At 40.0% G+C, this 26,522-nt stretch overlaps 1 protein-coding gene across 12 annotated transcripts in view; it reads left to right on the forward strand.

Moving 5' to 3' along the window:
• Positions 1–629: 629 nt before the first annotated feature.
• The window catches only part of epn1.S (epsin 1 S homeolog), a 50,428-nt gene continuing 24,535 nt past the window's right edge, over positions 630–26,522 (forward strand). For 2 of the 12 annotated variants that reach the window (XM_018226858.2, XM_041570428.1), the window contains exons 1-3: positions 632–932; positions 7,475–7,842; positions 24,912–25,370. In XM_018226858.2, the coding sequence (XP_018082347.1) occupies positions 25,143–25,370 (228 nt within the window). In that variant the 5' untranslated portion in view covers positions 632–932; positions 7,475–7,842; positions 24,912–25,142. 12 annotated transcript variants of the gene reach the window in all.

Below are 26,522 nucleotides of genomic sequence, written 5' to 3' on the forward strand. Positions count from 1 at the left end.
ATTGCTGACAAGAGCAAGACAGTGCACATGCTGCGTCTACTCTAAACTAACGCCGAGGGTAGGACTACACGGACGTTTTTGGCGCAATCCGAGAAAACGCATGCGACAGAAATAAGGTAAGAGATAGAATTGTCGCGTTTATCTGATGCGACACAACTGTCAGATGCAGACGCTGCAGTAGTGTCGCGGCAGATCAACGCACATTTCTATCTCTTACCTTATTTCCGTCGCATGCGATTTGTCGCAGCGCGTCGGCTCGCTCAGAAAAAGTCCGCGTAGTCCTACCCTGAAACGCACATGGAGTAAAACGCAACTCAGAACGCTCATGAGCACAACCAGACAGAATGTAAGAGAATAAATTCGTGAATTCGTTTAAGCGCGCGTTAAAAAGCCAGAAAATACGTCTGTATAAGCGTTTTCCCATAAGGGCCCTATAATTCTAGGGGCTCTTGGCAGCCGCACACATTCATTCTAAACCGGCCCAACACTGAGCAAGGGAGAGCTGCAGCAGTTTTTCTTCCCCCGGTTCTGGCGAACAATGAACACTGTCAATAAAGCTTTGTTATAGGAAGAAGGCGAGGCCGCCCGTGATGTCACGCTGAGGGCGGAAGCAGCGACATCTTGTCTTCAAGCTGCCAGTAATTGCCCCCACCCCTTTCCATCACTTAGTTTTTCCGGGGTGAAAGGGCGCGGGCTCCGGGGCGGCTCCTCCTCCTCCTCCTTCTGCTTCTGCTGCTGCCGCCGCTACTGTCCCTGTCTATTAGCCGTGCGGCTGAGACATCAAGAGTGAGGCCCAGGACGGGCAGGAGCGGCTTGGCAAGGAACCCCCACAACTTCCTGCTGGAGTAGCGCCTAGCGGAGCGCTCAGGATTGGCCCGGCTCCTATTCTGTCCTAGCGGAGAGGCGAGGCAGCGTTGGATACAAGGGGAGAGGTAGGGGACAGCGCTGTGCGAGCCCATGAACAGAGACCGTTAGAATGAGCCTGTGTGCGCAAACTAGCGCCTTATTCTATTGCCATAGTCGCAGTGTGGGGGAAACACTCCGCTTTCTGACATTCCGATGATCCTTCTGTGAATGTCACGAGCTCCTGCCGCTCCATCCCCTGCCCGGCAACCAGCCTGCCTTCACTTTCATTATTCAGCTGCACAACCCAACAAATACATCCTTCCACTTCTCATTTATTTATTATTGACTCAGAATTAGTTGCACATTTATTTATTCTCCCATCAACCTCCTGATTCCTGTATGTCCCTGTTTATCAGCCTTCTGATTCCAGTATGTCCCTGTTTATCAGCATCCTGATTAGTGTATGTCCCTGTTTATCAGCCTCCTGATTCCTGTATGTCCCTGTTTATCAGCCTACTGATTCCTGTATGTCCCTGTTTATCAGCCTACTGATTCCTGTATGTCCCTGTTTATCAGCCTCCTGATTCCTGTATGTCCCTGTTTATCAGCCTCCTCATTCCTGTATGTCCCGGTTTATCAGCCTTCTGATTCCAGTATGTCCCGGTTTATCAGCCTCCTGATTCCTGTATGTCCCTGTGCATGTTTATTAGCCTCCTGACCGTTCCCCTCCCCTCAGGCTGGACAGAACATCACAGGGGCATCTGGGGGTACAAAGGATCAAGTGTAGATGGAGCAGTTGTTAGAGATGTGCATGAAATACACTGGTGCTGTCTGGTCTCCTGCTTTTGCTAAAACTCTTTCTGTAGGTTGCCATGGCTGGTGCTGGCAGTTGTAGCTTCAAGCTCAGGCTAAGGGTTGGAACCACAGATTGATGTATTGTATTTCTCCATTCATTTGGGCACCTCCACAATGCTGCATTCCCTGGGGCCACCCCTCCCTTTTTACAGAAGATGCTCCCTAGTGTGTATGATGATGGAGGATCCACGGACAGACAAAATAAATAATGCAGGTTCTGTGCTTATGGGTTATCTGTAGAGAAAAGAGTTGCTCAATAGAAAGTGATAAAGCTTTATGTAGAGTGAAATGGCTTTAGCCTTGTTCTCTTGCTCTCTTCTCACTCCACTCCCTGGACAAAACAAAGGCAACATACTGATTAGTATAAACAAATTGTATTGTAACTGTGGAATTCAGGGCCGTGGCTTAAGTTGCATTAAAAGTCCAAGTGTTATCTGACTGCAAGTAATTTAAGTTGATAGGGGCAGGTTGATCATTCATAGGGTGTAATGTACACAGGGACTGGGAAATAAGTTACATATACAGTAATACCATATGGCATGTTGGTGGTAGCCACCAGCTGGGGCAAGTTAGACTTCTCCCTTTTGCTACAGTCCTGAAATCCCTTCTGTGCTGTATCCCACCCTGCACTGCTGCGCTCCATGTGCTTATTCACCTCCCACTGGATGCCTGCAAATGAGCTCACTGCTGTACCGGCCTGCAGACTCCGCTCTCAGCATTGCATTGCTCAGCAGAAAACTGAGACAAGCACTTGGCAGCTGGAGCTGCTGGTTCGATACTTGTGGTTTTACTACAGCTCAGTCTTGCTCAGAATGGGATGACTATATTAGGAATTGTTATACAGGTATGGGATCCGTTATCTGGAAACTCATTATCCAGAAACCCCTGAATTACGGAAAGGCCATCTCCCTTTGTCTCCATTTAATCAAAATAATTCAAATTTTTAAAAATGATTTCCTTTTTCTCTGTGATAATAAAACTGTACCTTGCACTTGATCCAAACTCAGATATAATTAATCCATATTGGAAGCAAAGCCAGTCCATTGGGTTTATTGAATATTTACATTATTTTCTCGTAGACTTGAGGCATGAAGATCTAAATCACGGAAAAATCCCTTATCCAGAAAGCCCCAGGTCCCAAGCAGTCTGGATAACAGGTCCCATACCTGTTATAAAATATATACAGTATGATGGTACATAGGCTGCTTTATCCGTTCTTGCCTTGTGTATATTCATTATGCTTTCCTATAACTTCTTTCTCTCTCTCCTTAACCTTTAAACAACAGGGATTGTTTGTCCATATATTGCAAAATATTTAAGCTGGCCAACTACGTCAAAGTCATCCCATATCTGGCCAGTCCTACGCTCAAATTGCATCTGATTCATTAAGAATTCTATTGGTTCATTATACACTTTACACAGGGACTAAGTTTTACCTGCAAATTACTTGCTGCTTTCAAAGTAAAACTCCCAAACTTGGCTGCCCTTTGGGATTACCTGACTATAGCTGGGAAGGGTGGGAGTTACAACATGGAACTGGTCACTGCTCCTGTATAACTATAACAAACAAGGGAAAGTTGTGCTCACCACTAATTTTTATAACTATTAGGGGGTGGTGCAATGAGGGTGTGATCACAAAATACATATAGACAAATATAAGAGTCCTCTGCACTCAACCCATTATCAATATATTTAAGACATTGAGACATTTTGTGCATACTGCTACTGAAAAATGCCTTACCCTTTAAACAGGGATTGTTTGTCCATATATTGCACTCCAACTTCTGTTTGTGGGTGCTGGGTCAAATTCAAATGTATAATTCTTATAGATGGACCCGCACTCCAAATTCATGTGAAAAAAAGGTTTTTATTTGTTCATCAATACATCACTCGTGCATCCACAAGTGATGTATTGATGAACAAATAAAAACCTTTTTTTCACATGAATTTGGAGTGCGGGTCCATCTATAAGAAATATATATATATATATATATATATATATATATATATATATATATATATATATATATATATATATATATTTGCTTTACAAGGGGTTTTTACAGAGCTGTGAATCAGTGGTACAGGCTGATACATTAGATAGCTTTAAGAAGGGGTTGGATGGTGTTTAGCAAGTGAGGGAATACAGGGTTATGGGAGATAGTTCATAGTACAAGTTGATCCAGGGACTGGTCTGATTGACATCTTGGAGTCAGGAAGGAATTTTTTTTCCACTCTGAGGCAAATTGTAGGAGCTTCAAATTATGTTTGCCTTCCTCTGGATCAACTAGCAGTTAGGCAGGTTATATATAGACTTAAAGGGTTGAACTTGATGGATGTGTGTCTTTTTTTCAACCTAACTTACTATGTTACTATGTGGTGTTGTGACTGTATAGCTAGGAGACAACGTGTTGGCCTTATTAAACACAGCAACATCTATCTCCAGCATGGTTCTCTAAAGGCAAACTATAGCAGAAGGCAGATTTCAAACGAGCCAGGAATCAAGCAACACATACTAGTCACTAAGGGAACCCTGGGGTGCTGACATCTGTTGCCATATGGCCAGCTCTGGGCAGAACGCTATACAGTGACCTAAACAGCATTATTAGTCATTTGCTTTTGGCACACCTGCACCCCTGTCAGTTACCAGCAGTCTGACTGAACCATTTGGGCTTGACCAAAGTCTAAAGTCTTGTTGCCACTGTAATACTGTAATACACAGCAAAGTTTGATTCGCTTAGTTATGCTTGGATTTAAATATGTTAATATTCAGCATTAGATTTTGGCCAAATATTTGTGCAGAATATTTTACTGGGTTGACCCTCATTTGAAAGCTGCAAAGAGTCAGAAGAAGGAAAAGACCAATTGAAAAGATGCTTAGAATTAGCCATTCTATAACATATGAAAAGTTTACTTAAAGGAACAGTTCAGTATAAAAACTGGATAAATAGATAGGTTGTGCAAAATAAAAGATGTTTCTAATATAGTTAGTTAGCCAAAAATGTAATGTATAAAGGCTGGAGTGACTGGATGTCTAACATAATAGCCATAACACAACTTCCTGCTTTTCAGCTCTATAACTCTGAGCTAGTCAGTGACTTGAAGGGGGGCCACATGGGACATAAATGATCAGTGAGTTTGCAATTAATCCTCAGCATTCAGCTCAGATTCAGAAGCAACAGTTATAACCCATGTGCCCCCCTCAATTCACTGATTGGCTACTGCCAGGTAACCAATCAGTGGAAACCAAGCGAGCTGAAAAGCAGGAAGTAGAGTTCTGGCTATTATGTTAGAAATCCAGTCACTCCAGCCTTTATACATTACATTTTTGCCTAACTAAATATATTAGAAACATTTTTATTTTGCACCTATCAATTTACCCAGTTTTTATTTTTATACTGAACCACCCCTTTATTATGAAAAGTAGTGGGATGTGTTTGATGAAGCCTTTATTGACTTTTGGGTTTTGCTTACAAACTCTTATCAATATTTGGTCTTAAGTTTAAATTTTTGCTGAAGTCAGGGTGACTTTTCCAGCAGCAAGTAAACCGATTAGCAGAAATTGTGACTAATTGGTTTTGGTCATTGCACAGAAGTTGTCATTAATGTGATTTACATGTGAATGCAACTCGCTGGCCTTTAGTTTAAAACTGGCGAATCTTGTAAGAGGCAGCTCAATAAAGCTTCAGTCTGTGAGTGTAGAAGTGCCATGAACCCATGAAGCAATACTTTCATTAATACTGTTGCAGCACTAGTGTTTGTGGAGTCAGGCGATGTTTATTGAAAGCAAAGAGCATTACAATGGATAGGTCAGATACTCTGTTTTTTGTCAGCATTTATTACTGTTTGCAAATATGTTGCTTGCTCCATCATGCTTTGTTGTTGGTAGCGATGGTGATCTACTAGGGTGACGGCAAAATGGAGTGTAGCTAATCCGTTTGGCTTTGTCCATTAGTGTCTTGTGTTATGTCTTTGAGCAAACAAAATGATGGACTTTCTCTGCCAGGTTATTGGAAAACTCATCCTGGAACTGGGACTCTACTGGAACTAGGGATGCACCGAATCCACTATTTTGGATTCGGCCGAACCCCCGAATCCTTCGTGAAAGATTCGGCCGAATCCGAACCCTAATTTGCAATGCAGATTAGGGGTTGAAAGGGGAAAATATTTTTTACTTCCTTGTTTTGTGACAAAAAGTCACGTGGTTTCCCTCCCCGCCCCTAATTTGCATATGCAAATTAGGATTCGGTTCGGCCGGGCAGAAGGATTCGGCCGAATCCGAATCCTGCTGAAAAAGGCCGAATCCTGGCCGAACCCCGAACCGAATCCTGGATTCGGTGCATCCCTAACTGGAACTGTATTAGCTTTACTCTGCCTTCAGTGAATTAGCCAATGATTCTCTATGCTGGAATGTTGGGATCAGGCTGAGTTGTGATAAGGAACCTAGCAGATCTAGCTCACAACATAACAATGCATTTCTTAACGAAACAGAAAAAGATAGTTAGCCTTTTTGTCTTGGAATATTTTATTTGAGCACAGTGCAATATGCACATGAACTTTTTGGCATTCTTCTCTTTTAATGCAGGGATTTGTTCGGGTACCCAGATTAAGTCTAGGAATCAATACTGGACCCAAAGAAGGCAGACTACAACCTACTCAACTCCTACTGGATTAGTAGGCTTGTCATTTTTTGACTGGTTCTTGCTTTGAACCTCCTAGTTAAGGAGGTGCTGCAGTGCTAAATGTACCGGTAAACAGAAATTTTTTAGAGAATCTTTCAGGAGGGCTTCATTATACAAATGTGTTTTTTTTGGCACTCATCCACATGACTACACCTCAGGCTATCTTGTTCTCTCCTCCTAAACCTAATTTATAGGAACAGATCAAGGCCACCTGTAAGCACTTCTCATAGCAGAGACCATCTTGGAGGTAGAGGGTTTAAACAATTTATATCTCCTTATATGTGATGTTGTGAGTTATTGGCATCTGAAAGTGCTGACTCCTGCTTTGGAGTGGCCAATAAAAATATCTGGTTGTTGATTTGCCCCTTTACTGTGCCCCCCATCAGCCAAACTAGATGCATTACAGTCTTATAGGGATTATATTTTATCATTAGGGGTAGGTGCAGATCTGTGGTGGGACAATTTAGGACCCTCTTGGTGCCATTTCTCTTAAATATATTTAGTGTTGCTGAAACGTTACATTATCAAGCAGTACTTTACCATTTGAACCTGGCATGCCAAAAGCCATGTGCTTCATTTATTGTGGTTGCTATATGAATTATTGCTGCTCTGGTCTTTGGCAACCACATGCAAGTGCTGGTTACTCCCACGGTATCAAAAACTTGGACACCAGAGGGATACTGTCATCTCTTGGCCAAAATGTCTGGGTGTGCTTTATGAAGATGATATTGAAGCAGCATTTAGCTATGCTTACTGAAAGCTGATCTCAAATATGTAGCAGACAAGAAGTACAGCTGCAGGGGTCAGTTTGTGTGCTTTGCTGTATCTGCTTAGGGTTGACACAATGTCACACATGGTAGTTATGTACCACTGTTGGGGGAAACATCATGCGCATATAGCTCTAAAGCTGCCTCCTCAAAATGAATGTTATTTACTAGTTACAGGGCTTAGATGGGACTTACCTGAAGCCAGTGTTTAGTAACCCCCCCCATGATAAAAACATTCTGCTAATTTGTGGGTCGACCATTAGAAGCTATTTTAAAGGCCAAATTGGTTATGTTAAAACTAATCAATTAATTTCTTCTCTTTAGGTTTCCAGTTGGGTATAAGGCTTTCTTGGGACATCAACAGCAGACACTATCTGACCTTCACAACGGCATCATCTTAAGTTCTTCTTCTTCTTCTTCTTAATCATCTTCTGTAGACAACTTTATGGACCACTTTAAAGGCTTGAATTTTATGTACGATTGCTCAGATTGATTTCGGCTTTCGTGTTGATTGGGGACCACTGAGCTTTGTGGATTATTATTATTATAAACCTTTGCTGGTGTGAAGAGGTTCACAGACTTCCTTATATGTGATGTTAATTTGACCATTGTGGGATAAGGGTTGTCTAAGTGGAAATACAGAATGCTGACGGTCTTCTCTAGATCATGAGCCACATGCCTGCTCTGTGAAGGTAAGTGCTAACTGCTTAGTATGCCACATCCTTATATGTAAAAAGCATTAAAGAATAAATATCTCAACAATTACTCTAAATGGTACCCAAAATATCATGCCATTCTCCCTGCATTCAGTCCTATTCCCTTTTGAAATCCCCAGCAGCTGAATTGCAGCTCTTTTAGCATATCACTACTTCACAGTCAAAGAGAGCGAAGGAGCATTCAGAAAAGAGAAAGGGGTGGAGCTTCATGCTAGTAAAGGAAGCATCTGAAAGAGCTGCAGTAGAACTGCTTGTGATTAAGAAACAAATAAGGCTGACTGCAGGGTTCATGGTATGGCAGCTTTATGTTCCTGGGACAAAGTAATTTGTGTATCTATGGTATTTTGAGTGAAAATGTTTTTAACACCTGAATGTGTCATTTATCTAGGTTATGGAAATGCATATTTAATGTAAAACACATTACCGCTGCCTTATTAAAGCACGGAGCATTAAGTGCTGCATTTTTAAGTAGCCCTAATGCACCCAATAGATTAACACTGTAATTTCCTGAATAGCATATGAAGCCTGTTAGTGTTAGCTTACTATGGAGCTAGCGGGGTCAGCGTTTTGCATCCTTTAAAACCATTTTTGGGCTACTTGAAATAGTGACTGTTGAAATTGTGAAGGTATTGTCCTTTTTATTTATGATTTCACTTGCCACCATTGCCACCACCTCCATAGACTTCATGACATGCTTTATGGCCTGCTAGGCCACATACCCTTTCAGATTTTTGTACTAATCACAATAGTGGGGCTGAGGGAGTCGATGAAGGTTGTGGCCAGGCAAGCCTGCAAGTACAGCACTACTAGCTGCAAGCCTGCAAGTACAGCACTACTAGCTGCAAGCCTGCAAGTACAGCACTACTAGCTGCAAGCCTGCAAGTACAGCACTACTAGCTGCAAGCCTGCAAGTACAGCACTACTAGCTGCAAGCCTGCAAGTATAGCACTACTAGCTGCAAGCCTGCAAGTACAGCACCTACTAGCTGCAAGCCTGCAAGTACAGCACTACTAGCTGCAAGCCTGCCAAGTACAGCACTACTAGCTGCAAGCCTGCAAGTACAGCACTACTAGCTGCAAGCCTGCAAGTACAGCACTACTAGCTGCAAGCCTGCAAGTACAGCACTACTAGCTGCAAGCCTGCAAGTACAGCACTACTAGCTGCAAGCCTGCAGTACAGCACTACTAGCTGCAAGCCTGCAAGTACAGCACTACTAGCTGCAAGCCTGCAAGTACAGCACTACTAGCTGCAAGCCTGCAAGTACAGCACTACTAGCTGCAAGCCTGCAAGTACAGCATTACTAGCTGCAAGCCTGCAAGTACAGCACTACTAGAGGCAATAGTAGAAGTGTAAAACAAATGAGCAGCACCTTCAGGGAAGCTAGTTAGTAAAAGCTAGTTTATAATTCAGCCCTCTGATAAGCGATGTGAAGTAATGTTAAATAAATATAAATGATAAATATATATCATAACTTCTGTAATAAAACAAATACAGGTACGGGATCCGTTATCCGGAAAACCATCATCCAGAAAGCTCAAAGTTATGGAATGGCCGTCTCAGACTCCATTTTATCCAAATAATCCAAATGATTTTCTTTTTCTCTGTAATAATAAAACCGTACCCTGTACTTGATCCAAACTAAGATATAATTAATCCTTATTGGAAGCCTATTAGGGTTATTTAAAGTCTACATGAGATTCTAGCAGATTTAAGGAATAAAGACTTAAATTACAGAAAGATCCATTATCCGGAAAACGCAAGGTCCCGAGCAATCTGGATAGCGGGTCCTATCCCTGTTCTTAATATCTCTAAGGATATTTATTACAGCTTTTTTGTTCAACACTAAGCAATGTTTATAAGGATGTATATTACAGCTTGTACGAGTATGGGATTAGTCAGTGAATCACTCCGGTTGCTGGAGTTATAAAAGAATAAAAAAAAAATTGATGATCTGATTTAAGTTACATTTATTCATTTGCGGAAGTGCCTGCTGGAAGGTCTACTGCCTTGTTTTCTAATCAGTGAGGCATGTCCCCACCCACTTGTCCCTTGAGGTCTATGCAGCTAAGAACAGGGGTGCACAGCAGGATATGCTAAAAAGGGACCAACATTACATCAAGTTTTATAGACATTTCTCAACTGTTGCATCTGTGTGTCTCAACGCAAGGCCTATGGTTACACTCTGTATTACCTACAGCACTGAGCCATATAAGGGTTAGAGATGCACCCACTGGTTTCTCATTTGTGGTTGGTGTAGTGGATTGCACACACTTAGCCCCCCCCTATCTCCCCCCCCCATTTTGCCTTTGGTTAAATATATATTTAAGAGATATAATCTGCCATATTCTCTTTGGTGGGTTGTTTTGTCAGTTTTATTCTATTGGGTAATCTGAGCAGTGACTGCTTGGGGGACAATGGGACCCATTTATTTCTAGACCCAGTAGCCTGATTTCCTCCTCTTTTCTCTTAAATGCTTTCCATTCTTTTATGATTTTTCCCTTCTTTTGTTCTACTGTTTTGTCCCCAATTTAAAGGGGACCTGTCACTCCCAAGAAATTTTTACAAATTCTTTTCTGTCATGTTAGTTGAGCAAAATAAACTTTACTCACACTATATTTATTATTTAAATCTTGTTTCCTTCAGTCTTGGAATTCACAATCATAGTAAGCATGCAGGTGCCATTTTGTGGAAAAGGCAAGTTGTGTATCACCCCAAAATCTTGTGTATGCGCCAGAATGAGGGACCTAATGCCCATGTATGGTACCCTACACAATTATATAGTGTGAAGAGGGAAGGGGAATGTAAGGAGGGCAGTGACATCTAAGAAAAACTGATTGGAAAGTGAAATTAAGTGACTGCCCTGCCTCTATGCCTGAGGCAGAGAGGAGGGGCAGGCAATATATGATTGACAGCTGAAAATTTTAAATGAGTTTATAAAAGCTATGGATCTTTTAAAGAAAAAAAGAATTTTGGTTTCAATTTTCATTTGCAACGGACTTTCATTTTACAGCTTTTTATGACTGGGAGATAGGTCCACTTTAATTTCTCAAAAAAAAATAAATGTACATTATACTGCAAATCTCAGTTTGTTACATACATTGAGGGCATGCATCTAGTCTTCAGCTGTACATTACTGTAAATAATTTCTCCCCCTATCATCTAATTGATCACCCCCACAGCAACTGTAGCCATTATTTGTGTCTGTGTTCAGAATAACACTGGATGGGATCATTATGAAATGATTTCCTGATTAACACAAGCTTTGTAGGCCATGTAAATTTACACCAGTTACTTGTGTCTACAATGTCCCAAGATTCCTCTTGTGATTTAGGTGTGGTCACTATAAAAAACAGACTTGGAACTTTTCAGGCATAGTGTTCTTCCAACCCTACTGTATTAAGTATCTATTACGATCTGTAACTGCATCTGACTCTTACTTCTATATCCGATTCAGGAAGCTGCAATTCACTTTTTGGTAATTGGATATTGAACATTTGATTTTGAAGATCACGTTTTAGTGCTGAACATTTGTTCAACTGGTGATCCTGAAAGGGCCATAATTACGAAATGCTAGTCGCTGCTATCCTTTCTATTAATTCATATAAGTTTTAGTTTCCAAAAAGGGGAATTCCATAAAAATGTATGTATTTAATATTTTTTTAAATAATCCCGTTTTTAGATTTTTTTTGTAAACATAATAAAGGCAATATAATATATTGCACCAGGTTTGATAATCTGTAGTGACCAGTCAGCATTTAACATATGCTGGGTTTTTCATCTGGACCTGCTGCAAATTTTGTGACTGATTTCAGTACCCACAATGTATCAAGACCAGCAATATGGGTGAATCTAAGAAAGAAAAGTTGACAGGGAACTAGGAACTATAGAAAGAATGTTGGGGAAACCTACACTCTCTTTAGCAACCTTGCGAGCTAAAATAATGTACATCGCAGCAAACGAAAAACTTACGCATTTGCTTAATGAAGACATGGAAGCTTTCGATGCGATTTGGCTACCCTGGCTGGCCCACGAACATGATCCACAATTATTATTGGCTCTGCACGTCTAACTCCAACTAGGGGGGAACCCTCACTACATTGGCACGACTCAACGTATTGAAGGATGCAACTTCTAAGTCACCCTCGCCTTGGATGTATGATGGACACTTTCACTTATGGACTCTCTTTTCTGAATGCAGGACCTGCAGCCAAACTGCTTGTGTTTTTCTCCTACTGTATATCTACAGACTTTTTACTTTACTCCCCTTCCCTTCACCCTTCTTTTTCTTTTCCCCCCTTCCCATTCCTCCTATTTTCATACTATATATACCCACATATGTGATGTTGCATATATGAAAATGCTTAATAAAACTTTCAGTTTTAAAAAAAAAAAAGAATGTTGGGCAGCCGACAGCCCTCCAAATATTATTTAATATTATATTATAATTTTATTTAAAAATATTATTTAATGATGACTATCGGAAGCATGGAGGGACCCTAGACTTAACAGTTCAAGGACATCTGGAGGACTGTAGTTTTTCCCATCATGTTGTTATTAATATAGGAGCCTGCAAAGTTCCAAATGGCAGATTGCACAAGTGCCAAAAAAGAAGCAATCACCCTCTGTGCCATTGCCTTAAAGGAAAACTATACCCCAAAATGAATACTTGAGCAACAGATAGTTTATATCAAATTAAAGGGGAACTTTGATAAAATTTGATAAAGAGGCCTACATAACACAGAAACCCCTAATATTGGTTTCTTCAAAAAGTATGAATAAATGCCATTTTCTATGCTGGAATCCAGCAGTTTAACAGTTCTTCTTTTTCTGCATCATTTGAAATCCTGGCAGGGAAGGAGGGACTAAACACTGATGTTACAAATTGTAACAACTTCTCCACAGTTTACAGACAGCATGCAGGAATACATAACCCACAATGCATTGCACTGTGGTGTTCTTTTCATTATTGAAATCACGTGTGCAGGGAATTGTGGGATTTGGAGGACAGATAGCTGCTGATACAAAGTAACAGAAGTCAGCCAGCTCAGCTAAGTAGTCAGACAGATGAGCAGGGGGCTAGGCTTAGGGAACTGTTCCAAACCATAAAAATCATGAAACGTCTGCATATTTTTTAATTGATGTATATTGCAAAGTTGCCTGAAATTATGTTTAATTTTCAAAAAGCTTAAGTTATGTTTGTGGCATATTCAAGAATCTTACCAAACTGGTGTATGTGTGTATGTGTATATATATATATATATATATATATATATATATATATATATATATATATATATATATATATATATATATATATATATATATATATATATATATATATATATATATATATATATATATATATATATATATATATTGCCCTTTCACATCTCTTGCCTTGAACCCCCCTTTAGTTTCTATGCTTCCTCAGAAATCACCTGGCCAGAAATAATTAAACTCTTAACTGTAACAGAAACAGGAAGTGAGGAAGCAAAAGACAAAACTCTGTTGAGTTATGTGACCTAACAAGTATGGTTTGTTTGTGCGCACTGTGAGTCATAGGATCCAAGGGGGCGGCCCTTATTTTTTTTTAAAATTACTATTTTCTATTTCTGATTACCCAATGGCACATACTTCTAGAAAAGTATATTATTATGAAAATGGTTTATTTACATGAAGCAGGGTTTTACATATGAGCTGTTTTATGCAATATATTTTTTATAGCGACCAACATAGTTTTCCTTTAAAGAAAAATTAAAAAAAAAAAATCGAAATTTTTAATTTCGGGTGAATAGGCTGTATTCAAATCACTCGAATCGAAGTTTTACCACATTTGATCGAATTTGAATTGAAGGATTTGCCCCAAAAAACTATGATTTTCCATAGTTCACCAAATGACTCCAAATAGGTTGTAGGAGGTCCCCCATAGGCTAAAACAGCAATTCGGCAGGTTTTAGATGGTGAATGGTCGAAGTTTGGTTCCACAACTGATAATGCACCTGTCTTATTGTGAGCAGAGAAAAAGTCTCTAAAGTCAATCTATTTCTGCACAGGGTTTGTGTCCCATGTTGTGTGTGTGTGTTGTATTTATTACTTTCATTTTCTCTTCAGTTTTCTAGAAATTCCTGTTGGGTTTGCTTTTAGTTATGTGTAGAACAGACGGCTCCATCACCAAATGATATCCTTTTTATGGATGGAAAACGAATAAGGAAACCTTTGCATTTATTTGCCATTTTCTTTTCAATGCAAAACAGAAATTTTATTTTGCCCTTCTCTATTTGTGCAAACCACGTGGCCCTGTCAGATACATGTTACTAGCTGCATGCTCCGTCTCATTACACCCACTCTCTATGCTTCTAGAAAAGTAGATTAAAGATGATTAATGTATCTGTAGGAATAGAAAAACAGTATTTATGCACAGCTGTTATTTAGGTAGATCTGTTTCCTCCAGCCCCGTACGTTGTTTGTAATATCTGCTTCTATGTATCCAGCCTGTTTTATTTATGTACCGGTAATGTAAATCGATGGCCTCCTGGAGAATGAAATAACCATAAGTGCAGTTTGTGAAATAATATGGAAAAAAAAGGATCATATGTTCATGGTTCATGTTCAGGTTTTCTTATCATGCACAGCAGTACAGGCTGTTACTTCAGAGATAATCCTTTTTACACAGTGTTGTACCTATTGAATAGATTGAAAAGGTCCTTGCAAATTGAGAGCAGAAATGTGAGGAGTGGGGGTTTATATTGTGATTACATTTTCGAGAGAGAAGCATTTCAGCAATCCGGATTAAGCCATTTCCTTAGCTAACCCGGTTTCCTCCTCAGGAAGCAGAACTCTGCCGGGAAACTAATCATTTTCCTTAGCCAGTTGTTAATGGAGGAGAGGGATTTCTGAGTAGGCATCTGCCCTGATGAAGAATCTACACACAAGATAAAAAATACTGTAACCTAAACCACTGCTTGTACAAACACGGGCTATCCTGTTACTTCAAGATTTCCAGTCTCTGCCATCACTCCGACAGCTGCATCCGCTATAGACATGGTGACGTTATGTGCAGACTAGGGCCGCCTTCATGCTCTACTCACATGCCATTATAGGGGCGTTCATAGGATTCAGTTTTTTTTAACACAAATGCAGGTGTCCTTTTTTCCCTCTTGCACCACAATATACAATTGTGTGAGACTTTTTAAATTGAGAAGGATATTTGTGGATAACAAAATGTGTAACTCTAGGCAGTGTCAGTCCATGGCTACTAAAGCAAATAAAGAACTGTCTTCATACAGAAAGGCATTAAATTAAAGGAGGAAAGCCGCACCTTGCCTCTCTGTAGATCCTGGTAAGGCCTCATCTTGAGTATGCAGTGCAGTTTTGGCCCCAGACCATTAGAAGGATATTAATGAGCTGGAGAGATTGCAGAGAAGTGCAACTAAACTGGTAAAAATAAAGGAAAAGTTAAACTGTGATGGAAAACAGTCCAAGTTGGGGTTATTTTCGCTTAAGAAAAATAAAAAGGCACCTGTAAGGGTTTATTCTTTACAAGTACATTAGATGCTGTTCTAGAAATATAATTGAAAAGCTTAACGCACCAGAGGCCACCCCTGTAGGCTAGAGGCAGGGCCAGAACTAGGGGTAGGCACGTGCCTAGGGCGCAAAGCTGGGAGGGCGCCAGGCACGCCTACCCCAAGTCTGGTTCCCTTCTCTGCATATTTTCTCGCTTTTTTGCGCTTCTGCGCATGTGCGCGAACTTCAATTCGCGCATGTGCACGCGAGCGCAAATTTGCGCATGAGCCCAGCGTGGCCCGGCACTAGTTAGAGGAGCAGAACTTCATTTAAAGTAGTGTAGATGTTCTTCACGCTGAGGGCAGTGAGATTGTGACAAACCTGTTGGATGATGTTGTGATGACCGATTCTATTAATGTCTTAAGAGGGGCTTGGATGATTTTTTTGGGCAAGCTTAATAACCAGGGTTATAGTTGTGATTTCAAGATAATTACTTTCAGGTTATGTTTGTAAGTATGTATGTATATGTTTGTGTGTATAATAAATATATTATGCACAGAATCCACTATTTTGGATTCAGCTGAACCTCGGAATCCTTTGTGAAAGATTCATCGAATACTGAATTAGGGTTGGGAAGGGGAAAAAAATTTTCCGCAATTTCCCTCCCCACCCCTAATTTGCATATGGAAATTAGGAATCAGATTTGGTTTGGCTGGGAAGAAGGATTCGGCTGAATCCTGCTGAAAAAGGTTGAATCCTGAACCGAATCCTGGATTCGGTGCATCCCTAATATACATATATATATATATATACACCCATGAGTGTTGTGGGGTCTCCATACATTTCTGCCATCAGTGCTGGGCCTCTCCTGAAATCCTGCTCTCTGCTGTACTGATCTGGTTCACTCATTTTCTTGCTTTCATATTTTATGAATGCTGTAATAGAATAACATGGTCTCAGCACCACATGGGACAAAAGAGACATAATTCTTTTTGACTCTTGCGGCTAGGGCTCTGCTATTATGGTGCAGTAATGCCTGATTTTCATACCTAGCACCCGACTTAGGTAAGTGCCACTTGTATCATTCCCTGGTATGTGTTATTAATGATGTGTATCTCACTCCAGCCATAAGGAATATTGTGAGACACTTCAAGAGATTTCATCTTGTTCTTTCCTGGCACTCGCCTTTCTAACGTGTGTGTGTGTGTGTGTGTGTGTGTATTACCATTGCTTTTATACAGATTAGGGAGTCCTGTAACAAAGATGACATCACTAAGCTCAGTTTATAACTGATGACATCACTAGGGCTGCACCAAATCCAGGATTTGTTCTTTTTCAGCAGGATTCGGCTGAATCCTTATGCATGGCTGAACCGAATCCTAATTTGCATATGTAAATTAGGTATGGGAAGGGAAATCAAGTGACTTTGTCACAAAACAAGGAAGTACATTTTTTTCTCACCTTTTACTTTCTCGACCCTAATTTGCATATGCAAATTAGGATTTGATTCGTTATTCAACCAAATTCGGGTATTCAGCCGAATCCCAAAAAGTGGATTCCTAGACATCACTAAGAGCCATTTATAATGATGGAATTTACAGGCTATTAATGGCTTTTGTGTAATATCTATCTATATCTATCTATCTATATATATATATATATATATATATAATACACAAAAGCCATGAATATCTTGTAAATTATATCCTTATAAACGGTGAGTTCTGATGTCATCGGTTATAAACGGTGAGTTCTGATGTCATTTTTGTCACATGACTCACTGAAACTTGTGTATTATAATAAATAAAGTACCCCCAATTGCAAAATATGAGGATATTAGAAGTTACCTCGGAGTTCCATGACTCTGCCTTCTGCCCAGTGTTTTTATATGGTCACGTATTTACATTTTTTAAATGTAATATATATAGCTATTTGTATATACACAGTGCTATACATGTTACAATACATTAAAAGCAAGTATATTATTGAGTACCCCCTGCTCTACCCAATCGCTAGTTTTTTTTTTTTTTCTTCTTTTAAAATCTCTTATTTTGTCTTATTTGTCGTATTTTTGTCTTATTTTGTGGTTACATCTGATGAGTGCAGGTGTCACATTTGTTTGCTTGACATCATTAAGATGACTGCTGTGAATCTACTGTGCATGTACAATTTTTTTTCCTGTTACTGGAGAGTCTATACAAATGCTAATGTGTATACATCACTATAGGAGCAAGTGTGCAGACTCCCTGGTCTTGGTGCAGGAGAAGTGCATTATGTTTTACATTTACTCTTTGTTTTTCTAAACTATGTCATTTGGACAGCTAGAAGGGATTGTATACATCACAGGTATGCCTGTCCAGTGACTTAAAAGACCAGAAACACCAAAAATGAAAGTGTTTTAAATGATATGCAATATAATGTAGTGTTGCCCTGCACTGGTAAAACTGGTGTATTTGCTTCAGAAACTGTAACGATGGATACTTACCCTGGTGGTCTAGTGGCCTCCGGTGGGGACGCCCGCCTTGTGCGTCCTCTTCTGTTCAGCGCCGGTTCTCCTATGGCACGCGCGGCTGCGGTTTTATACGCTGGCGTGATGATGTCATTGCTCAATGGCGCAAAATTCAAAGTATTTACAGGGGTTTTGAGTATTGTCTGTTGTTAGGTTCAATTTAGTTTGTTGCTGGTGCTATTTCTATGTGAATCCTGTTGATCTTCTGGTCATTGACCCTTGCCTTGCCTGACTTTTCTGAATTCTGTATCCTGACCCTTGCCTGGCTGTTTATTCTGAACTCTCCAATCTAACCATTGGCTGCCTGTTTATTCTGACCTCTCCAAACTGACCCTCACCTTTCTGACAACTCTACGTTCTCCAATCCTGATTCCGGCCTGTCTGACTATTCTTAACTCTGCTTGTGCTGGCCCGGCCTGTCCGTCCACGCTACATTGTCTGGTCTGTCTTCCAAGCTGTGTTGTCTTCCATGCAGTATACTTGGTGAGACGATCGTGCCCCTTTGCTTATCCAGAATCTGTAGCTTTGCTCCTCTTTTAGCAAGACCTGGCGACATCCAGTTAGCCGAGGGCTCCTCAGAAAGGCGGCTGTTCAATGCAGAAGCAAGAGCCGAGACCTAGCATTGGTTCTGGAGTTAGGGTGGCGAACGTGACAGAAATACAACTATAGTTTATATAAATAAACTGCTGTTTAGCCATGGGGGCAGCCATTCAATCCCATTGTATACTAAAGAACTTATGTTATCTGCTGTGTATCCTGTGCCTTTTCTCCTTTTTTCGGCTTTGCCTGGCTGCCCCCATGCCTAGACAGCAGCTTTGTTATATAAACTATTGTAGAGTTTCTGAAGCCAACACACCAGTTTTATTGGTGCAGCACAACCGTACGTTATATTGTCATTACTTTAAAACGCTTTAGTTTTTTGGTGTTACTGTTCCTTTAATATATTTGATAGACTTTCCTTGTCCTTTAATGATACAGATATGGGAACCAACAGTGTAAATAAATAAAAACCACACACATCAGCAGAAGCTGGCCAGATTTGCAAGCTTTAAAACACAGGTGACTTGCATAGGATCAGCTACATACTAAGCACACGGAAGTAGCACTCTACTCTGTAAAACAAAAGGCTGCTAATGTACTTGCATTCCAGTCCCATACAGAAATCTACTACTTCCATACAAGGAGTTATCAAAGGTAGGTTAACTTAAACATAAAACAAGAATCTATGGAGGGTTTAGGCATTACCGATTAGAAAAGTTCCAATGGAAAATCTGTTACTCGTACAATAGATTTGTGCTCTAGTGAACAGCACAAAAATGCAGCTCCACTTTGGCACATACCAAACCGTCAGTTTATGCCACCTGCTACACTGGATACAGCATAATCTGCTGCCAATGCCTTCATTGACTTCTTAGTTGGCTGGAGGAGCAGCTGGTGAGGCGGGAGATGGTAAAAAGCAGAGGAGGAGAGGAAGCTGCTCTTAAGAAATGCTCTATATATGATAAGAGTCAGAATGAGAATTGAAACAATCTCACCCACAATGAAGTTCAAAATTCTGCTCCATCTCCTGGACGTTCCAGATAAACGTCACCTTTCTTCACTCTGCACTGTTTTAACCACTCCGCAATAACAGCTTCACTGTCATACGGGTACCAGCCTCCTTCCTCCTACACACTGGCGTCTTGCTTATTATTAGTGTGTGTTCCACCATAAAGCGCTTACATATTACAGCTGTATACTTATACACTTGTCCTATGTGTTTCGCTTTATTTTGAAATTCCTCAGGCACTTTTCGCTCACAAGACATCTGTAATTCTGGTTATTTGGTCAGAAGACCAAAGCAATCCCTAAATAAAGCCTTGCCTTGCGAGATACACATAGGGCAGCCATCAGGGGGGGGCAGGGGGGAGGGTTGTAGGTTGCCCCGAGGGTAAGGGGGGCCCCGGCCACGCCACACATACTTGATTAGCCGGGCCCCCCATCTTTCTGAGAGCTGCTGACTTCGGGAAGGCATGGACGTTTAAGGCGCCCTGGCCACAAATTTTCTTATAATACTAGCCACCAATTTTTTTTTCTCATGTGGGGTCCTAGCCACCAATATTTTTTAATGTGGGGGCCCTGGCCACAAATGTTTTTTTATGGGGGGCCCTGACCACCAATATCTTTTTATTTTTTATTAACATGTGGGCACCCTAGCCACCAATATTTTTTTTTTACTGTGTGGTGGGGAGCGGACCTGTAGGTGGGCACAGTCCAGGGGGGCCAGGAAATGTTGTCGTATGGGACCCTGTGATTTCTGATGGCGGTCCTGGATACACACACACACCGACATATATACATACACTGCAAATATTATATTATTCTAGAAGCATACTGTATACTTTATGGATTCAATAAAGAAGCAGTGCATATGTTTCAATTTATTAAACATTTATGGTTGTTTTAAATATTGTGTGTATAAAATCCCAGAAGCACTGGTGATTTGTGATTTAATTGCTGAAAATAAAAAGCACAGCAGTATGCAAGGCAGCAGGAAAGGAAGGAACTCTGTGCCGGTTAGTCTGACTCTTTTAACATTGCCTCGCTCTCACTTCCCGCTGCTGCTTTAAAGCTGAGTGACCCAGTCATATGTGAATTGCAGTGTAAAGTGAGTTGAGCACTATTGGGAAATAGCTGCATTGCTGAGGTAAGTCAGCTTTTTGGTAACACTCACATAGTAGTAAACTGCTTTTTGTTTGCACATTTTTTTTTGCCTTTGTTATACAAGGGCGTGAGAATGTAAAATCCACCGTACTTCTGAGATGCTTCTGGGAAGTAGTTACTCATTAATATACTGTAGCTTTCAGCAGTTGTATGGTAGAAATAAATAACCCTTTTTACCAGCCCCTGTCCGTTGGTTAAAATATCAGGGCTTATACCTTGCTTAAATGTAGGGGAAAAGTATCTTCCTAGTGAAAATATTCTACATACTACCATTATATAAGAATACTTTGCCTTTTAGTTGTGTGGTGGGGAAATATGAATTTAGCTTTTCAGTCTGTTTTCAGACCTTTAAGTGTCCAGTAAGGCCATATTGATTTTGTAAGATTCGGAGCTGGATATTCTGTCATTTAATCCGTTTTAACCCTTTATGGCCATATGTCCAGTAAAATGGTAAATGTCTAACTAAGCTGGGCCAATTCTGCTTATGTGTGAACTACAAAATAATCTCATCATTGTCCTTGATTTATATAGCACCTAGGGAATCCTCCAACGATCGGACTTCCCCATCTCCTGACCTGCCACTAACCATTCAAATTATGTAGTAAAAGAACAGATCAGCTGATGTTCTGCCCCTGACAGCAATCGTATGAAAGTTATGTCTGACAAAAGCTAGTGACAGTCTCCCACTGAAAATTGGGAGATCAGCAATACATGCAGAGATATTATCAGCAGCCGACAAATCTTTTAACCTGTCCGACCAAATTACAGATCAAGTCAAAAAATGTCGGGACTCTCCACACATGGTCTGAAAATCGTACGAATCCTCAATTTGTACGATTGGATCTTTGCGTCTATGACCAGCTTAAGAGTCAGTGTATGGTCGTCTTAACTCCCGCCTACTCCTACCTGCAAACCGTTGCTTAGACTTACAGACAAGGATTTCATGAAAATACCATCCCTAAATAATTAACTACCTTAAACTTTCCCTGCTGAACCAATGATGTGGGATCAGATGTGAAATGAAAGTGCTTTCAAATGTATTTTTTTTTTAAAGTGGACCTGTCACCCAGACACAGAAATCTGTGTAATAAAAGTCTTTTTCAAATTGAACATGAAATCCAATTTTTATTTTTTATTAAAGCATTCATAGCTGTTGTAAGCTCATTTAAAAATCTCAGCTGTCAATCAATTATTGTCTGCCCCCTCCTCTATGCCCTGGGCATAGAGACAGGGCAGACAATTACTTTTTACTTTCACTTTCCATTCAGCACTTCCCAGATGTCACTGCTCTCCCCACATTCCCCCGTTCTCTTTATCATTTAATTGTGTAGCCAGTGCATGGGGATGGACATCAGGTCCCCCATTCTGGTGCACAAACAAGATTCTGAGATGATGCAAGGCTTGTCTTAATAAGTGTGTGCACAAAATGGCTGCTTCCTGCTTGCCATAATTTTGACATTTCAGACTGAAATAATTTATATAGTGTAATTTAAGTTCATTTTGCTTGTCTAATGTGATAAAATAGGATTTTGAATAATTCTTTTGGGCGACGGGTCCCCTTTAATAAAACAATAGCCAGAATGGATTTTTAATTATGGGGTGGGGTTCCCTTCAGCACTTATATTTACTATGTCAGGGCTCACACACACCAAAACAAAAGTCAGCGGCCATCAAAAAATCATTCAAGGCTCATGAATGACATTGAGTGGCTAAATATAAATTCTGCACAGTTAAAGCCCAGGTTTTAATATCAATATTTGCCTACTGTTCTGTTGCTCCTTGACGGAGTACAAGTTTTGTGGCCAATAAACATGCATTTTTGTGGGCACAGTAAAGCCTAATGAATTTGTCCTTTCTCTTGGTTTCTGTGTCACTTTGTTCAAATGATATCCAGATCTGGTTATCAACCTATAATCCGATACACATCTCCTCACAACCTGTTGCAAAACCCATCCTAGTGTTTCTGTTCTTCTTGATAATGGAACTTCCTCTGCTATTTTGATATAACAATTTATAATTAGAATTCCTTGATCCCTGTGCACAATTGAGCTCTAAATAAAAGTGATGGTGTTCTGTTTGTAGAGAAATTAAATGGAAAGTTAAAAGGAGAAATAGCAAACTCCTCCTGGAGGTAAAAAACTAACAAAGCATTTATATTGTATAAAAAATGTGCATCTGGCGCTTGTATTGCAATCTTTTTGTATGGATCTCCACTTCTGACTTAATATGCATTTAAATGACTTATTACTGTGGCCATTCATTACTTACATTGCTTTTGTTAGTTCTTCTCAGGTGGCCATACTCATTTCAAATTTTGTTTCCTCTAGAATTTAAATTGTGTTTGCCATTTTACATACGCTATAATAGTTAGGTGCAATAGATATGCGTAACAGGGGCACATCCGTGGATTAGCTCTATGGTGCACTCTTATTTAAAGGACCAAAGCGATGCGGTTACTTTCACCCTTGGCAGCAGAATGAGATGTCTGTAGCCTGCTTCTATGTCATTCTAATGTACAGGTATGGGATCTGTTATCCGGAAACCTGTTATCCGGAAACTCTCCATTTTATTCAAATAATTCTCATTTTTAAAAATGATTTCCTTTTTCTCTAAAACAGTACCTTGTGCTTGATGCCAACTAATATATAATTAATCGATAATCAATATAATTATTGCTGTCAAAACCATCCTATTGGGTTTAAGCACTTAAAGGGATACTGTCATGGGGAAAATAATTTTTTTTCCAAAATGAATCAGTTAATAATGCTGCTCCAGCAGAATTCTGCACTGAAATCCATTTCTCAAAAGAGCAAACATTTTTTTATATTCAATTTTGAAATCTGACATGGGGCTAGACATATTGTCAATTTCCCAGCTGCCCCAAGTCATGTGACTTGTGCCTGCACTATTAACTGATTCATTTTGAAAAAATATTTTTTTCCCATGACAGTATCCCTTTAATGTTTAAAGGATTTTTACTAGGATTTTTCTATAATATGGAAAGACCCCGTATTTGGTAAACACCAGGCCCCAAGATTTCTGGATAACATGTTCCATACTTGTATTTCATTTGTCTTTGGATGCAGTGTCTGACTGGCCTGCCAAGGAGTCGTTCCCAGGGCCCTGTTCAGTTTCTTTATAGAATTATTTTGTTTAGTATCATTTAGAATGTTTTGCTAGTTTTGTTAGTGGGCCGCTGCACCAATTTATAAATAAAAAAAATAGAAAGTTAAACCACTATTTTCACAGTGAAATGATGTAACTGTCACTTGATTTCTCTGCTGCAGTTTCCAGCCCCATGCCTACATATTTGTGCCCATCCCTTGCTGATGGCAAGTTTTCTGTAGAATTCTCATGTACAACATGCTGATTAAATTAAGATTGAAAACAAACACCGTCCTCTTTTGGTGTAAATGAATGTTACGTAACAGGTGTTAGAATGGCACCCAAATGATTGTTTCCCCTGGTGCTCCCTGGCGAGAGAACTTTAGAACGGAGTCTTGTATTCCCGTGTATTGCGTTTCTAAACATGCCTTAAATAATTGAACAAATGGGATTAAATAGGAGCCTTGCCTGTATTGCTTAGAAACGTATGAAATAGTCAGAAGACTGACATCCCAGGAAGATTGCTTTCCAGGATGAATACATCTGGGGCAAATTTACTAAGCAGGGAATATTCGCCAGCAACGGCTTCGCAGCCGTCGCAACACTTCGCCAATCATAACTTTGCTAGGACAACGCAAATTTATAAAATGCGAAGTTGCGTCCAGGGCACCGCACGCTGTAGAATTTTCGGCAAGCAAAGCGAAGTTGCGCTAGCATTGGCTAATCTGCATACGGTGGGAAGTGAAAGTACGAAGCACGTGTATGTATGAAAGTACAAGCACGTATATTTTCTGTGTGTTTAACTTTTACATTTGCCATTTTGCTCTCCCTTTAGATGCTACATACTTTAGAGTTCTATATTATTTGCAGGAGTCCGCAGTATATGCTGTTGCAACACCCTCCTTAACCTGTATTGAAATCTCAATGTCTAAAATTTATTTTTGAATAGATTTAATTATAAGCAGATACTGTGATCATTATCGCTTGGTTCATTCAGCCAGTTGTGTTGGGAAAATAATCTTACTCTTTGCATCAGAAAAACTGGCCAACACGAGTTGTTGATTGACTGAGTGCACCAACTGGTTTTAGGAAATGGCATAAACATAATGTGGGATTGTGCAGCATTTGCATATTCATTATTAAAGATAAGTAGTTTGTTATAGAAATGGAAACTACATCTAAAATGTAACAGCAGTTTAATGTGCCTTTGTGTATTTTCTTACAGATGGGGCCTTAGTGTGGTCAATATGCCAGGACATCACAGAGCTGGAAAAACCATCGAAACTTCCTAAACACATGCACAGAAGTGCACTGTGTACCCTGTAGATCAATTCTCAAACTTGTCTGCAGAGACCCTTCTGTTGTTTGGTGTCTATTCTTTAAGTAGCAGCATTTTCAACCCGAGGAAAGAGGATCCATTTATCTACCGTCACCTGCTATCACAAATCTGGCAAACATGTCTACCTCCTCCTTGCGCCGACAGATGAAAAACATAGTCCACAATTACTCTGAAGCAGAAATCAAAGTGAGAGAGGCCACGTCAAATGATCCATGGGGTCCATCCAGTTCCTTAATGTCCGAGATTGCTGACCTTACCTATAATGTGGTGGCATTCTCAGAAATCATGAGCATGATATGGAAACGGCTCAATGATCATGGAAAGAACTGGCGGCATGTCTACAAAGTAAGGCTGAGTGAGATTGTCAGTTGTAAACATTTTATCTTTTGATATTGCCTTTCTTCTTTGTCCTAGTAGTTAATTCTAGGAAAGAATCTTTTGGAAAGAGGATTTTTTTTTTTATTTGTAGCATTATTGGCTATTTATTTTAAAGGACAACACAACATTACTAGAAGAGTAAGCCCAATTTTTAATGACCCATCTTCTCTCCCAAACCACACTTAGATCCTGTATCCTAGACAGAGATTGCAGGAGTTGATGTGGCTAAGATGGCGTCCCTACTAATGTATTTGCTTGCTGTAACACAGGGCCGAAGAACCTTTTCCACACAACATTACTAGAAGAGTAAGCCCATCTTTAATGATCCATCTTCTCTTCCAAACCACACTTAGATCCTGAATCCTAGACAGAGATTGGAGAAGTTAATGTGGCTAAGATGGTGTCTCTACTAGTGTATTTGCTAGCTCTCACAAAGGGCTGAAGAACCTTTTTCACACATCATTACTAGAAGAGTAAGCCCAATTTTAATGATCCATCTTCTCTCCCAAACCACACTTAAATCCTTTATCCTAGACAAAGATTGCAGATTGCTAAAATGGTGTCCGTACTAGTGTATTTGCTAGCTCTCACACAGGGTCGAATAAAACAATGCTGCTCGTGACTGAACAAAAAGTCAACTTATTAGGGAAGTACACTGGGGAAAAAAACTATTTATTAGGGTTCAGTTTGGTAAAGTACTTTCCAGCTGCACATGGAGCTTGTGCGGTGCTCTATGGCCAGCACACAATCTTGGGCATCACAATGAGCTCATTACTACCATTTCCCATAGACTTATTGAACAGGACTTATTTTAACATTGGACTCTTTTTTTGTAATATATAATATGAACATTTGGCTCAAAACATAAGTAGTTAGGAAAGAATGGAATCAGTGAAGAGAAGCAAGTTGAAATTGTTTCAAAGTTCAGGATGTCCAAACTGAACATAGCTTTGTTTTCTTGTTTGTATATTAGTGTGCAGCTTTGAAAAAACATTTTTACTTTAAGGCCATGTAGCATCAGGAAATGCCATGGATTTTTCCCTATGACTTTGTGTATTTTTGAACAATGCTTTCACTCATGGTTTTTTTTTTCAGTTAAGTGGCAGCTCAGACTTGTTG

Source organism: Xenopus laevis, chromosome 7S (genome assembly GCF_017654675.1).
Source record: "Xenopus laevis strain J_2021 chromosome 7S, Xenopus_laevis_v10.1, whole genome shotgun sequence".
Classification (NCBI taxonomy): Eukaryota; Metazoa; Chordata; class Amphibia; order Anura; family Pipidae; genus Xenopus; species Xenopus laevis.